Source organism: Schistocerca cancellata, chromosome 1, assembly GCF_023864275.1.
Source record: "Schistocerca cancellata isolate TAMUIC-IGC-003103 chromosome 1, iqSchCanc2.1, whole genome shotgun sequence".
Lineage (NCBI taxonomy): Eukaryota > Metazoa > Arthropoda > Insecta > Orthoptera > Acrididae > Schistocerca > Schistocerca cancellata.
In genome coordinates this window covers 95,716,181-95,731,065 of record NC_064626.1, presented here as the reverse complement: position 1 = coordinate 95,731,065, position 14,885 = coordinate 95,716,181, and the positions used below count along the sequence as shown (strand labels likewise).

The 14,885-nt window shown below is 52.6% G+C and overlaps 1 protein-coding gene across 1 annotated transcript in view; it reads left to right on the top strand.

Annotated features, from left to right (window-relative positions):
- Positions 1-14,885, top strand: part of LOC126188423 (uncharacterized) — a 1,114,167-nt gene that overhangs the window by 1,067,245 nt on the left and 32,037 nt on the right. The window contains exon 12 of the mRNA XM_049930379.1: positions 8,260-8,436. Within this exon, the coding sequence (XP_049786336.1) occupies positions 8,260-8,436 (177 nt within the window). The remainder of the gene's footprint in view (positions 1-8,259; positions 8,437-14,885) is intronic.

Genomic DNA, 14,885 nt, shown 5'->3' with positions numbered 1-14,885 from the left:
AGTATTACGTCATTTGCAGACTAATAATTATTGCTATTAGGCGTTGTATGTTTTTAGGTTGGTTAGTACCTCCTAGCACAAGTGGCACGAGCAAGTCGTAAATGCTAATTTTCCCCTGGCAGGCGGTTGGGTGTTTAAGTGTGTAGGCGTGGATGCAAAATAGTTAGCCTATACTGACAGGTGTAGACCACTTAGCGGTGCAGTTATGACCATGCAGGAAATATCAGGTAGTAAAAATTGTGTGACATGTTTGTGGAAAGACTGTTCGACACAGAGAAAAAACAACTAACACACTGATGTTTGTACTTGTTAAGGTACCATGTATAAAAACATCCGCACTTACACCTGTTGCACCCTGAGTACTATAGAGTCACTATATGACTAGACACCTATAAGATAGAATCACTATGACTGTGTGTGTGTGTGTGTGTGTGTGTGTGTGTGTGTGTTAGCTGCAGGTGTACAGGTGTGCCTGTTGGCAGGGTGGCGGCTGGGGGCCTGTGGTACCGGCTGTCGGTGATGGGGTACTGTGGCAACGCCTTGTGTGTGTGTGTGTGTGTGTGTGTGTGTGTGTGTTTTTATTAACTGCAGGTGTGCCTGTCGGCAGGGTGGCGGCTGAGAGCCAGTGCTACTAGCTGTCAGTGACGGGGTACTGCGGCAATGCCTTGTGTGTGTGTGTGTGTATGTGTGTGTGTGTGTGTGTTAGCTGCAGGTGTACAGGTGTGCCTGTCGGCAGGATGGTGGCTGAGAGCCAGTGGTACCAGCTGTCAGTGATGGGATACTGCGGCAACGCCTTGTGTGTGTGTGTGTGTGTGTGTGTGTGTGTGTGTGTGTGTGTTTTTTTATTAGCTGCAGGTGTGCCTGTCAGCAGGGTGGCGGCTGAGAGCCAGTGGTACCAGCTTTCAGTGATGGGGTACTGCAGCAATGCCCTGTGTGTGTGTGTGTGTGTGTGTGTTTTGCTGCAGCTGTGCCTGTCGGCAGGGTGGCGGCTGAGAGCCAGTGGTACCACCTGTCAGTGATGGGGTACTGCGGCAACGCCTTGTGTGTGTGTGTGTGTGTGTGTGTATGTGTGTGTGTGTGTGTAGCTGCAGGTGTACAGGTGTGCCTGTCGGCAGGATGGTGGCTGAGAGCCAGTGGTACCAGCTGTCAGTGATGGGATACTGCGGCAACGCCTTGTGTGTGTGTGTGTGTGTGTGTGTGTGTGTGTGTGTGTTTTTTTATTAGCTGCAGGTGTGCCTGTCAGCAGGGTGGCGGCTGAGAGCCAGTGGTACCAGCTTTCAGTGATGGGGTACTGCAGCAATGCCCTGTGTGTGTGTGTGTGTGTGTGTGTTTTGCTGCAGCTGTGCCTGTCGGCAGGGTGGCGGCTGAGAGCCAGTGGTACCAGCTGTCAGTGATGGGGTACTGCAGCAATGCCCTGTGTGTGTGTGTGTGTGTGTGTGTTTTGCTGCAGCTGTGCCTGTCGGCAGGGTGGCGGCTGAGAGCCAGTGGTACCAGCTGTCAGTGATGGGGTACTGCGGCAACGCCTTGTGTGTGTGTGTGTGTGTGTGTGTATGTGTGTGTGTGTGTGTAGCTGCAGGTGTACAGGTGTGCCTGTCGGCAGGATGGTGGCTGAGAGCCAGTGGTACCAGCTGTCAGTGATGGGATACTGCGGCAACGCCTTGTGTGTGTGTGTGTGTGTGTGTGTGTGTGTGTGTGTGTGTGTGTTTTTATTAGCTGCAGGTGTGCCTGTCAGCAGGGTGGCGGCTGAGAGCCAGTGGTACCAGCTTTCAGTGATGGGGTACTGCAGCAATGCCCTGTGTGTGTGTGTGTGTGTGTGTGTGTGTGTGTGTGTGTGTGTTAGCTGCAGGTGTACAGGTGTGCCTGTTGGCAGGGTGGCGGCTGGGGGCCTGTGGTACCGGCTGTCGGTGATGGGGTACTGTGGCAACGCCTTGTGTGTGTGTGTGTGTGTGTGTGTGTGTGTGTGTGTGTGTGTGTGTTTTTATTAACTGCAGGTGTGCCTGTCGGCAGGGTGGCGGCTGAGAGCCAGTGCTACTAGCTGTCAGTGACGGGGTACTGCGGCAATGCCTTGTGTGTGTGTGTGTGTGTGTGTGTGTGTGTGTGTGTGTGTGTGTTTTTTTTTTTATTAGCTGCAGGTGTGCCTGTCAGCAGGGTGGCGGCTGAGAGCCAGTGGTACCAGCTTTCAGTGATGGGGTACTGCAGCAATGCCCTGTGTGTGTGTGTGTGTGTGTGTGTTTTGCTGCAGCTGTGCCTGTCGGCAGGGTGGCGGCTGAGAGCCAGTGGTACCAGCTGTCAGTGATGGGGTACTGCGGCAACGCCTTGTGTGTGTGTGTGTGTGTGTGTGTGTGTGTGTGTGTGTGTGTTTTTTTATTAGCTGCAGGTGTGCCTGTCAGCAGGGTGGCGGCTGAGAGCCAGTGGTACCAGCTTTCAGTGATGGGGTACTGCAGCAATGCCCTGTGTGTGTGTGTGTGTGTGTGTGTGTTTTGCTGCAGCTGTGCCTGTCGGCAGGGTGGCGGCTGAGAGCCAGTGGTACCAGCTGTCAGTGATGGGGTACTGCGGCAACGCCTTGTGTGTGTGTGTGTGTGTGTGTGTGTATGTGTGTGTGTGTGTGTAGCTGCAGGTGTACAGGTGTGCCTGTCGGCAGGATGGTGGCTGAGAGCCAGTGGTACCAGCTGTCAGTGATGGGATACTGCGGCAACGCCTTGTGTGTGTGTGTGTGTGTGTGTGTGTGTGTGTGTGTGTGTTTTTTTATTAGCTGCAGGTGTGCCTGTCAGCAGGGTGGCGGCTGAGAGCCAGTGGTACCAGCTTTCAGTGATGGGGTACTGCAGCAATGCCCTGTGTGTGTGTGTGTGTGTGTGTGTTTTGCTGCAGCTGTGCCTGTCGGCAGGGTGGCGGCTGAGAGCCAGTGGTACCAGCTGTCAGTGATGGGGTACTGCGGCAACGCCTTGTGTGTGTGTGTGTGTGTGTGTGTGTATGTGTGTGTGTGTGTGTAGCTGCAGGTGTACAGGTGTGCCTGTCGGCAGGATGGTGGCTGAGAGCCAGTGGTACCAGCTGTCAGTGATGGGATACTGCGGCAACGCCTTGTGTGTGTGTGTGTGTGTGTGTGTGTGTGTGTGTGTTTTTATTAGCTGCAGGTGTGCCTGTCAGCAGGGTGGCGGCTGAGAGCCAGTGGTACCAGCTTTCAGTGATGGGGTACTGCAGCAATGCCCTGTGTGTGTGTGTGTGTGTGTGTGTTTTGCTGCAGCTGTGCCTGTCGGCAGGGTGGCGGCTGAGAGCCAGTGGTACCAGCTGTCAGTGATGGGGTACTGCGGCAACGCCTTGTGTGTGTGTGTGTGTGTGTGTGTGTATGTGTGTGTGTGTGTGTAGCTGCAGGTGTACAGGTGTGCCTGTCGGCAGGATGGTGGCTGAGAGCCAGTGGTACCAGCTGTCAGTGATGGGATACTGCGGCAACGCCTTGTGTGTGTGTGTGTGTGTGTGTGTGTGTGTGTGTGTGTGTGTGTTTTTTTATTAGCTGCAGGTGTGCCTGTCAGCAGGGTGGCGGCTGAGAGCCAGTGGTACCAGCTTTCAGTGATGGGGTACTGCAGCAATGCCCTGTGTGTGTGTGTGTGTGTGTGTGTGTGTTTTGCTGCAGCTGTGCCTGTCGGCAGGGTGGCGGCTGAGAGCCAGTGGTACCAGCTGTCAGTGATGGGGTACTGCGGCAACGCCTTGTGTGTGTGTGTGTGTGTGTGTGTATGTGTGTGTGTGTGTGTAGCTGCAGGTGTACAGGTGTGCCTGTCGGCAGGATGGTGGCTGAGAGCCAGTGGTACCAGCTGTCAGTGATGGGATACTGCGGCTACGCCTTGTGTGTGTGTGTGTGTGTGTGTGTGTGTGTGTGTGTGTGTGTGTGTGTGTGTTTTTATTAGCTGCAGGTGTGCCTGTCAGCAGGGTGGCGGCTGAGAGCCAGTGGTACCAGCTTTCAGTGATGGGGTACTGCAGCAATGCCCTGTGTGTGTGTGTGTGTGTGTGTGTTTTGCTGCAGCTGTGCCTGTCGGCAGGGTGGCGGCTGAGAGCCAGTGGTACCAGCTGTCAGTGATGGGGTACTGCAGCAATGCCCTGTGTGTGTGTGTGTGTGTGTGTGTGTGTGTGTGTTAGCTGCAGGTGTACAGGTGTGCCTGTTGGCAGGGTGGCGGCTGGGGGCCTGTGGTACCGGCTGTCGGTGATGGGGTACTGTGGCAACGCCTTGTGTGTGTGTGTGTGTGTGTGTGTGTGTGTGTGTGTGTGTGTGTTTTTATTAACTGCAGGTGTGCCTGTCGGCAGGGTGGCGGCTGAGAGCCAGTGCTACTAGCTGTCAGTGACGGGGTACTGCGGCAATGCCTTGTGTGTGTGTGTGTGTATGTGTGTGTGTGTGTGTGTTAGCTGCAGGTGTACAGGTGTGCCTGTCGGCAGGATGGTGGCTGAGAGCCAGTGGTACCAGCTGTCAGTGATGGGATACTGCGGCAACGCCTTGTGTGTGTGTGTGTGTGTGTGTGTGTGTGTGTGTGTGTGTCTGTGTGTTTTTATTAGCTGCAGGTGTGCCTGTCAGCAGGGTGGCGGCTGAGAGCCAGTGGTACCAGCTTTCAGTGATGGGGTACTGCAGCAATGCCCTGTGTGTGTGTGTGTGTGTGTGTGTTTTGCTGCAGCTGTGCCTGTCGGCAGGGTGGCGGCTGAGAGCCAGTGGTACCAGCTGTCAGTGATGGGGTACTGCGGCAACGCCTTGTGTGTGTGTGTGTGTGTGTGTGTATGTGTGTGTGTGTGTGTAGCTGCAGGTGTACAGGTGTGCCTGTCGGCAGGATGGTGGCTGAGAGCCAGTGGTACCAGCTGTCAGTGATGGGATACTGCGGCAACGCCTTGTGTGTGTGTGTGTGTGTGTGTGTGTGTGTGTGTGTGTGTGTTTTTTTATTAGCTGCAGGTGTGCCTGTCAGCAGGGTGGCGGCTGAGAGCCAGTGGTACCAGCTTTCAGTGATGGGGTACTGCAGCAATGCCCTGTGTGTGTGTGTGTGTGTGTGTGTGTGTTTTGCTGCAGCTGTGCCTGTCGGCAGGGTGGCGGCTGAGAGCCAGTGGTACCAGCTGTCAGTGATGGGGTACTGCGGCAACGCCTTGTGTGTGTGTGTGTGTGTGTGTGTGTATGTGTGTGTGTGTGTGTAGCTGCAGGTGTACAGGTGTGCCTGTCGGCAGGATGGTGGCTGAGAGCCAGTGGTACCAGCTGTCAGTGATGGGATACTGCGGCAACGCCTTGTGTGTGTGTGTGTGTGTGTGTGTGTGTTTTTATTAGCTGCAGGTGTGCCTGTCAGCAGGGTGGCGGCTGAGAGCCAGTGGTACCAGCTTTCAGTGATGGGGTACTGCAGCAATGCCCTGTGTGTGTGTGTGTGTGTGTGTGTTTTGCTGCAGCTGTGCCTGTCGGCAGGGTGGCGGCTGAGAGCCAGTGGTACCAGCTGTCAGTGATGGGGTACTGCAGCAATGCCCTGTGTGTGTGTGTGTGTGTGTGTGTGTGTGTGTGTGTGTGTGTGTTAGCTGCAGGTGTACAGGTGTGCCTGTTGGCAGGGTGGCGGCTGGGGGCCTGTGGTACCGGCTGTCGGTGATGGGGTACTGTGGCAACGCCTTGTGTGTGTGTGTGTGTGTGTGTGTGTGTGTGTGTGTGTGTGTGTGTTTTTATTAACTGCAGGTGTGCCTGTCGGCAGGGTGGCGGCTGAGAGCCAGTGCTACTAGCTGTCAGTGACGGGGTACTGCGGCAATGCCTTGTGTGTGTGTGTGTGTATGTGTGTGTGTGTGTGTGTTAGCTGCAGGTGTACAGGTGTGCCTGTCGGCAGGATGGTGGCTGAGAGCCAGTGGTACCAGCTGTCAGTGATGGGATACTGCGGCAACGCCTTGTGTGTGTGTGTGTGTGTGTGTGTGTGTGTATGTGTGTGTGTGTGTGTAGCTGCAGGTGTACAGGTGTGCCTGTCGGCAGGATGGTGGCTGAGAGCCAGTGGTACCAGCTGTCAGTGATGGGATACTGCGGCAACGCCTTGTGTGTGTGTGTGTGTGTGTGTGTGTGTGTGTGTGTGTGTGTGTTTTTATTAGCTGCAGGTGTGCCTGTCAGCAGGGTGGCGGCTGAGAGCCAGTGGTACCAGCTTTCAGTGATGGGGTACTGCAGCAATGCCCTGTGTGTGTGTGTGTGTGTGTGTGTTTTGCTGCAGCTGTGCCTGTCGGCAGGGTGGCGGCTGAGAGCCAGTGGTACCAGCTGTCAGTGATGGGGTACTGCGGCAACGCCTTGTGTGTGTGTGTGTGTGTGTGTGTATGTGTGTGTGTGTGTGTAGCTGCAGGTGTACAGGTGTGCCTGTCGGCAGGATGGTGGCTGAGCGCCAGTGGTACCAGCTGTCAGTGATGGGATACTGCGGCAACGCCTTGTGTGTGTGTGTGTGTGTGTGTGTGTGTGTGTGTGTGTGTGTGTGTTTTTATTAGCTGCAGGTGTGCCTGTCAGCAGGGTGGCGGCTGAGAGCCAGTGGTACCAGCTTTCAGTGATGGGGTACTGCAGCAATGCCCTGTGTGTGTGTGTGTGTGTGTGTGTTTTGCTGCAGCTGTGCCTGTCGGCAGGGTGGCGGCTAAGAGCCAGTGGTACCAGCTGTCAGTGATGGGGTACTGCGGCAACACCTTGTGTGTGTGTGTGTGTGTGTGTGTGTATGTGTGTGTGTGTTGTTATTAACTGCAGGTGTGCCTGTCAGCAGGGTGGCGGCTGAGAGCCAGTGCTACCAGCTGTCAGTGATGGGGTACTGCGGCAACGCCTTGTGTGTGTGTGTGTGTGTGTGTGTATGTGTGTGTGTGTGTGTAGCTGCAGGTCTACAGGTGTGCCTGTCGGCAGGGTGGTGGCTGAGAGCCAGTGGTACCAGCTGTCAGTGATGGGGTACTTCAGCAACGCCTTGTGTGTGTATGTGTGTGTGTGTGTGCGTTTGTTTTTATTAACTGCAGGTGTGCCTGCCGGCAGGGTGGCGGCTGAGAGCCAGTGGTACCAGCTGTCAGTGATGGGGTACTGCGGCAACGCCTTGTGTGTGTGTGTGTGTGTGTGTGTGTATGTGTGTGTGTGTGTGTAGCTGCAGGTGTACAGGTGTGCCTGTCGGCAGGATGGTGGCTGAGAGCCAGTGGTACCAGCTGTCAGTGATGGGGTACTGCGGCAACGCCTTGTGTGTGTGTGTGTGTGTGTGTGTATGTGTGTGTGTGTGTGTAGCTGCAGGTGTACAGGTGTGCCTGTCGGCAGGATGGTGGCTGAGAGCCAGTGGTACCAGCTGTCAGTGATGGGATACTGCGGCAACGCCTTGTGTGTGTGTGTGTGTGTGTGTGTGTGTGTGTGTGTGTGTGTTTTTATTAGCTGCAGGTGTGCCTGTCAGCAGGGTGGCGGCTGAGAGCCAGTGGTACCAGCTTTCAGTGATGGGGTACTGCAGCAATGCCCTGTGTGTGTGTGTGTGTGTGTGTGTTTTGCTGCAGCTGTGCCTGTCGGCAGGGTGGCGGCTAAGAGCCAGTGGTACCAGCTGTCAGTGATGGGGTACTGCGGCAACACCTTGTGTGTGTGTGTGTGTGTGTGTGTGTATGTGTGTGTGTGTTGTCATTAACTGCAGGTGTGCCTGTCAGCAGGGTGGCGGCTGAGAGCCAGTGCTACCAGCTGTCAGTGATGGGGTACTGCGGCAACGCCTTGTGTGTGTGTGTGTGTGTGTGTGTATGTGTGTGTGTGTGTGTAGCTGCAGGTGTACAGGTGTGCCTGTCGGCAGGATGGTGGCTGAGAGCCAGTGGTACCAGCTGTCAGTGATGGGATACTGCGGCAACGCCTTGTGTGTGTGTGTGTGTGTGTGTGTGTGTGTGTGTGTGTGTGTTTTTATTAGCTGCAGGTGTGCCTGTCAGCAGGGTGGCGGCTGAGAGCCAGTGGTACCAGCTTTCAGTGATGGGGTACTGCAGCAATGCCCTGTGTGTGTGTGTGTGTGTGTGTGTTTTGCTGCAGCTGTGCCTGTCGGCAGGGTGGCGGCTAAGAGCCAGTGGTACCAGCTGTCAGTGATGGGGTACTGCGGCAACACCTTGTGTGTGTGTGTGTGTGTGTGTGTGTGTGTGTGTGTGTGTGTGTTTTTATTAACTGCAGGTGTGCCTGTCGGCAGGGTGGCGGCTGAGAGCCAGTGCTACTAGCTGTCTGTGACGGGGTACTGCGGCAACGCCTTGTGTGTGTGTGTGTGTGTGTGTGTGTGTGTGTGTTAGCTGCAGGTGTACAGGTGTGCCTGTCGGCAGGGTGGCGGCTGAGAGCCAGTGGTACCGGCTGTCGGTGACGGGGTACCGCGGCAACGCCTCGGACTCGTTCTCCGCGCACAACGGCGTCTACTTCAGCACCGTGGACAACAAGCAGGACCAGGCGCCAGAGTGCTGCCCCTGCGCTCGCTCCTACGGCGGCGGCTGGTGGTTCTACAGGTACTGTTGCTCCAGGTACTACCTACACACTTTGTCCATTGCCAGCTGCGTTGCGCCTCACGGCTGCCGCAACACGGCGGCTAGATTTCATCTGTCATTTATGTTTGTGCTTGGGCTCCAAGACGACGTGTCAGACGGGTGCCACTTCAACTTTCGTGACACTGAGACAGAGCACCAGCTTGTCTCCTTGGCGTGCCAAGAGTACGCTGACTTCAACAATCCCTAGAGCGCGATACGTGCGTGACCGGTTTGAGGGGTGTTCACTCGGCTGTGGTGCGCTAGGAGGAGGGCGAATAAGCTTCACACAGCTTGGCGGAAGTTGACGAAGATGGCCAATACTAGCTCGGTTGATGACACTGCTACTTAATTGGCACTCACTCGGTCGTGCAAACTAAACGCTTCAGTTACTTTTGAAAACGTCGTCGTCCAACAGCTCAAGTAACGGTGTAGTAATGACGGTAAATGCAACTAAATTTAAAGTCAATACAACGAAGACAAGTAATTTTAACATACACTGTAGACTAACACGCAGTGTACGACGATGGTTCGATAAATTTAGCTAAAAAAGCAAGAAAAATGTTTGTTTCGTAAACAACTCATCTTGCTTCTCGAGGCCTTTGAGGCATACACACTTGGTCCCTTGGTCCAGCGGTCCTCCTCCTTTTTCGTCCAATCGGAAAAGTAGCTTCAATCAAACTCGCAAAATACTCGTTGACTGCAAGTATCACTTCCTCATTTGATGAAAAATTCTTCCCAGCAACGAAAGCTTCAAGTTGGGGAACAGTAAGAAGTCACTTGGGCCTAAGTCTGGTGAACAGGGTGGGTGAAGAACCGTTTCAAACCCCAATTCATGCATTTCCGCCATTGTTATCGCTGATGTGTGGGGTGGTCCTTTACCTTAGTGAAAGATCACATCTATGCATGGCAACCTTGGTCTTTTTTTCAGCCATTGTTTTCACTGCCACTTAGCTTGCGACTAAACATCGCCAGACATTGAGTTGACATATTGTGCCAGATGCGCTTTTGGTAGACTGTGAGCAATCGCGGCACTCACCTCACACACGTCTTCTTCTTAACTACTTCTTCCAGCAATATTTATGCATTCGCTAAATTGAGATGCCTAGAGTCTCAGCAATCTCACGAATTTTTATTCGGTGGTCTTGCATTACCGTATCATTGATTTTGTCAGTGATTTTCTTTGTGGTGACCTCAATTGGACCTCAATTGGACGTGCTTCGTCTTAGGCGCTCTTCCGACCCCGTTTATATTCGTCAATCTAAAAGAAAATGATGCTAAATGGTGGTGGAGAGTCCGCGTGAACTTAATCCAATACTGTTTTGATTTATGCGGCAGTCGAAGACTTTAAATGAAAATGTTTAAAAACAGCACTAAACTAAGTTTCCTCCATTTTCAGTCCCAGACGACACACTGACAAATTCGGGAAGCTGCCAACAATGAAATGTACGATGTAAATTGTTGAAATCCTTTATACGATCCTTGGAATAATCAGGCTTACCAATCATGAAGGTGCAACAAAAATGTGCCATTCTTTCATGTAAATTTATTACACTTGTCAATCCGTATTAAAAACCTCAAACTCTAACACTTTCATTTGCGAATGCAAAACATCCCTATGTGTTTCGAATGATAAAATGGGAAAAAGTTTTTCTTGTAGTCAGATACTGCGAGAGATACGTACTGAGTGGATATTTTGTGGGGTCTTGCCCAATCGTCGCTAAGAGGGTGTCTACGGGATGCAGCGTTCTCGGAATGCTATACAACAATTCAAACAAATAAGATTGGTGGATTTATTTCTATAACAACAACTGACAATACTTTGGAGATTTACAAATAGTAGTCGCAAGCGAAGGGCGACAAGCTACACTACTGGCCATTAAAATTGCTACACCAAGAAGAAATGCAGATGATAAACGGGTATTCATTGGACAAATATATTATATTAGAACTGACATGTGATTACATTTGCACGTAATTTGGGTGCATAGATCCTGAGAAATCAGTACCCAGAACAACCACTTCTGGCCGTAATAACGGCCTTGATACGCCCCTGGGCATTGAGTCAAACGGAGCTTGGATGGCGTGTACATGTACAGCTGCCCATGGAGCTTCAACAAGATACCACAGTTCATTAAAGGTAGTGACTGGCGTATTGTGAGGAGCCAGTTGCTCGGCCACCATTGACCAGACGTTTTTAATTGGTGAGAGATCTGAAGAATGTGCTGGCCAGGGTTCAAATGGTTCAAATGGCTCTGAGCACTATGGGACTCAACTGCTGTGGTCATCAGTCCCCTAGAACTTAGAACTAATTAAACCTAACTAACCTAAGGACATCACACACATCCAAGCCCGAGGCAGGATTCGAACCTGCGATCGTAGCAGCAGCGCGGCTCCGGACTGGAGCGCCTAGAACCGCACGACCACCGCGGCCGGCTGCTGGCCAGGGCAGCAGTCGAACATTTTCTGTATCCAGAAAGGCCCGTATAGCAGCTGCAACATGCGGTCGTGCATATCCTCCTGAAATGCAGGGATTCGCAGGGATCGAATGAAGGGTAGAAAATGGTTCAAATGGCTCTGAGCACTATGGGACTCAACATCTTAGGTCTTAAGTCCCCTAGAACTTAGAACTACTTAAACCTAACTAACCTAAGGACATCACACAAAAACCATGCCCGAGGCAGGATTCGAACCTGCGACCGTAGCAGTCCCGCGGTTCCGGACTGCAGCGCCAGAACCGCTAGACCACCGCGGCCGGCCAATGAAGCGTAGAGCCACGGGGCGTAACACATCTGAAATGTAACGTCCACTGTTCAAAGCGCCGTCAGTGTGACCGAGACGTGTAACCGATGGCACCCCATTACCATCACGCTGGGTGATACGCCAGTATGGCGATGACGAAGACACGCTTCCAACGTACGTTCACCGCGATGTCGCCAAACACGGATGCGACCGTCATGATGCTATAAACAGAACCTGGATTCATCCGAAAAAATGACGTTTAGCTATTTGTGTACCCAGTTTCGTCGTTGAGTACACCATCGCAGGCGCTCCTGTCTGTGATGCAGCGTCAAGGGGAACCGCAGCCATGGTCTCCGAGCTGATAGTCCATGCTGCTGCAAACGTCGTCGAACTGTTCGTGCAGATGGTTATTGTCTTGCAAACGTCCCCACCTGTTGACTCAGGGATCGGGACATGGCTACACGATCCGTTACAGCCATGCGGCTAAGGTGCCTGTCATCTCGACTGTTAGTGATACGAGGCCGTTGGGATCCAGCACGGCGTTCCGTATTACCCTCCTGAACCCACCGATTCCATATTCTGCTAAGTCATTGGATCTCGACCAACGCAAGCAGCAATGTCGCGATACGATAAACCGCAATCGCGATAGGCTACAATCCGACCTTTATTAAAGTCGAAAACGTGATGGTACGCATTCCTCCTCCTTACTCGAGGCATCACAACATCGTTTCACCGGGCAACGCCGGTCAACTGCTGTTTGTGTATGAGAAATCGGTTGGAAACTTTCCTCATGTCAGCACGTTGTAGGAGTCGCCACCGGCGCCAACCTTGTGTGAATGCTCTGAAAAGCTAATCATTTGCCTATCACAGCATCTTCTTCCTGTCGGTTAAATTTCACGTCTGTAGCAGGTCATCTTCGTGGTGTAGCAATTTTAATGGCGGTAGAGTATATAATTGAGAGTCCTTGATATGTGAGCTGTTCAGTCAAGTTGACACAGGTCACTGATAACTAACGTCCACGTTCCGGTGACGATCTGAGGAGCCGACGCTTGCAGGAGCGTCGCAGCTATTCCCTTCTCTCAGGTGTCGCTCTTCGCGCGGCGCAGTCCAATTCCGCGCACCATTGGCCGTCGTTTCCTCACTGCTTTCTCTGCTCTTGCTTTCCGCACCTTCGTTCCGGTACTTGTGGTTACGCCAGAACATTCGTCGCCCCACCCCCATCCCCGAAAGCGACGGACCGTCGTCTTGTATGGAGTGCAACCACAGCGGGGGATGGAGGAGCGTGGGCGCTCTGGTGGACCGGAAGTTGTGGCTGCAGGGGACGTCCAGCTTCCAGCCGCACTCCACCATCCGGCCTTCGCTCTGGCGGGTAGGGCCCCCGGTAAACGAGCAGAAGGGTACGCGTCCGCCTCCTGCTGCCATGAATCAGATGAAGAAGGCGGCGACCGCTGCGGTGTGGCCGGGTCCAGCTCCACGGGTAGGATGAGAGGAGGTGAAGGCTCGATCTCCATGGGGTCGAGTCGTGATGACACCATCTGACGGCTGCTGCGCCCGCCCTGTCCCCTGGACCCGTGAATCTGGAGGAAGAGAGTCTGAAAGGTCATTGTGTACGTGACAGAGGCGAAGTGGGTTTTGATGGCGGCGCTGCAAGCCACCTGGACCTGAAACAAGATACATGCAAGCGTCAAGTCGACGGACGATCTCGCCTCGCGTCCACCGTCTGCTGCCTCTAAAAACCATGCAAAAGACATGATATCATGCAGCTTGAAGCGATACTTGCGGCCTTCCTTCGACGCTGGATGCTGAGGAAGGTGGACTAGTAAGCGATGGCGGCGGCCGTGAAGCATTTCCGCCGGCAGTGGTTAGTCTCGTGGGTGCGAACGATACGTCGCGAGAAACAGTTGCAATGCTTGATCCCTGGCGTGTGTGGAGCGACGTTTGGCCATCTGCTGCTTGAATGTTCTGACAAAACGTTCCGCTTCGCCATTTCACTGTGGATGGAACGGTGCACTAGTTAGATGCAGTATTACATTGCATTCACAAAATGTTTCAAGGTTATGGGACGTGAACTGAGGTCCGTTGTCTGACACTATTACCTCAGGTAACCCTTCTAGGCAAAAAATCGATGACAACACCTGAATTGTGCTACGTGAGTTCATGGACAAAGCAAAAGGAAACTTGCTATATTAGTCAACCACAATTATCCAACGTATGTTCCAAAAGGGTCCTGCGAAGTCTATGTGCATACGTTGCCATGGCGATTGCGACTTAGGTTAGGTTAGGTTAGGTTAGGTAGGCCAAGCAGAGAATTTTTGTGGTGGAGCGGACTGATTTTCCGCACATGCGTGACACTGTGACGTCATCTGTTATACAGGGTGTCCGAAAAGCTTTTCCCTGATTACATAAATTGATAACTCAGGCTAGAAGTAAGATACAAATATGAAACTGGTGTCTAATTGTTTACAAACTATCAAAGTTTTTTTCACACATCAGTAAACTTCCACATGAGCACCCTTGGTAGCACGTAGCACATCTAGGCGATATTCAATTTCCGTCCACACATTAGCCAACATCACTGGAGGGATCGATTCAACGACTGTGGTTATCCGTTGCCGCAGGGTTTCAAGATCTGGTACACGTGTTCGGTACACCTAGTCCTTGACATAACCCCATAAAAAGAAGTCTAATGGGGTTACGTCAGGAGAGCGTGGAGGTCAAAGCGTTGGACCATCACGACCAATCCATCGCCCAGGATAGATCACATCGAGATAGGCACGGACGTCCAAACCCCAATGAGGCGGTGCACCGTCTTGCTGAAACAAGACATCGGGGTGATACTGAAGCAGCTGAGGAACAACATACAGTTGCAACATGTCCAGATACACTGCAGATGTGATGGTAGACTCAACGAAGAAGAATGGCCCGATAATTCGATCGTGCCATAGCGCGCACCAAAGATTCACCTTTGGACTGCCTCTGGTGCACTCCATAACGTCGCCAGGGGGCTGTGAACCCCAAATGCGCACATTATGGCGATTCACTACTCTACTGACAAAAAAAGGAAGCTTCGCCGGAAAAAGGCAATTCGTCTGAGATAACCATCATCGTCCTCAATACATGATAGCATTTCGACCGCAAAGTCATATCGACGTGTACTGTCATTGGGCAACAATGGAAGTGGAAGTTTACTGATGTGTGAAAAAAACTTTGATAGTTTGTAAAATGGTTCAAATGGCTCTGAGCACTATGGGACTTAACATCTGAGGTCATCAGTCCCCTAGAACTTAGAACTACTTAAACCTAACTAACCTAAGGACATCACAAACATCCATGCCCCAGGCAGGATTCGAACCTGCGACCGTAGCAGTCGCGCGGTTCCGGACTGAGCGCCTAGAACCACTAGACCACCGCGGCCGGCTATAGTTTGTAAACAATTAGACACCAGTTTCATATTTGTATCTTACTTCTGGCCTGAGCTATCAATTTATGTAATCAGGGAAAGACTTTTCGGACACCCTTGGGTGTCCATACCCTGCCAAGTAGTGTCGACGCGCTGTCTCGAACGAACAGTGTCCTTCGTGAAGTAACTGCAACACTTCTTTTTTACAAAGCTTTAGGGATCAACATACGTGACTGTCGACTGTCATTTTGAACAAGAATCACACCTCTCTGTACAGCGAGGCTATGCTGAC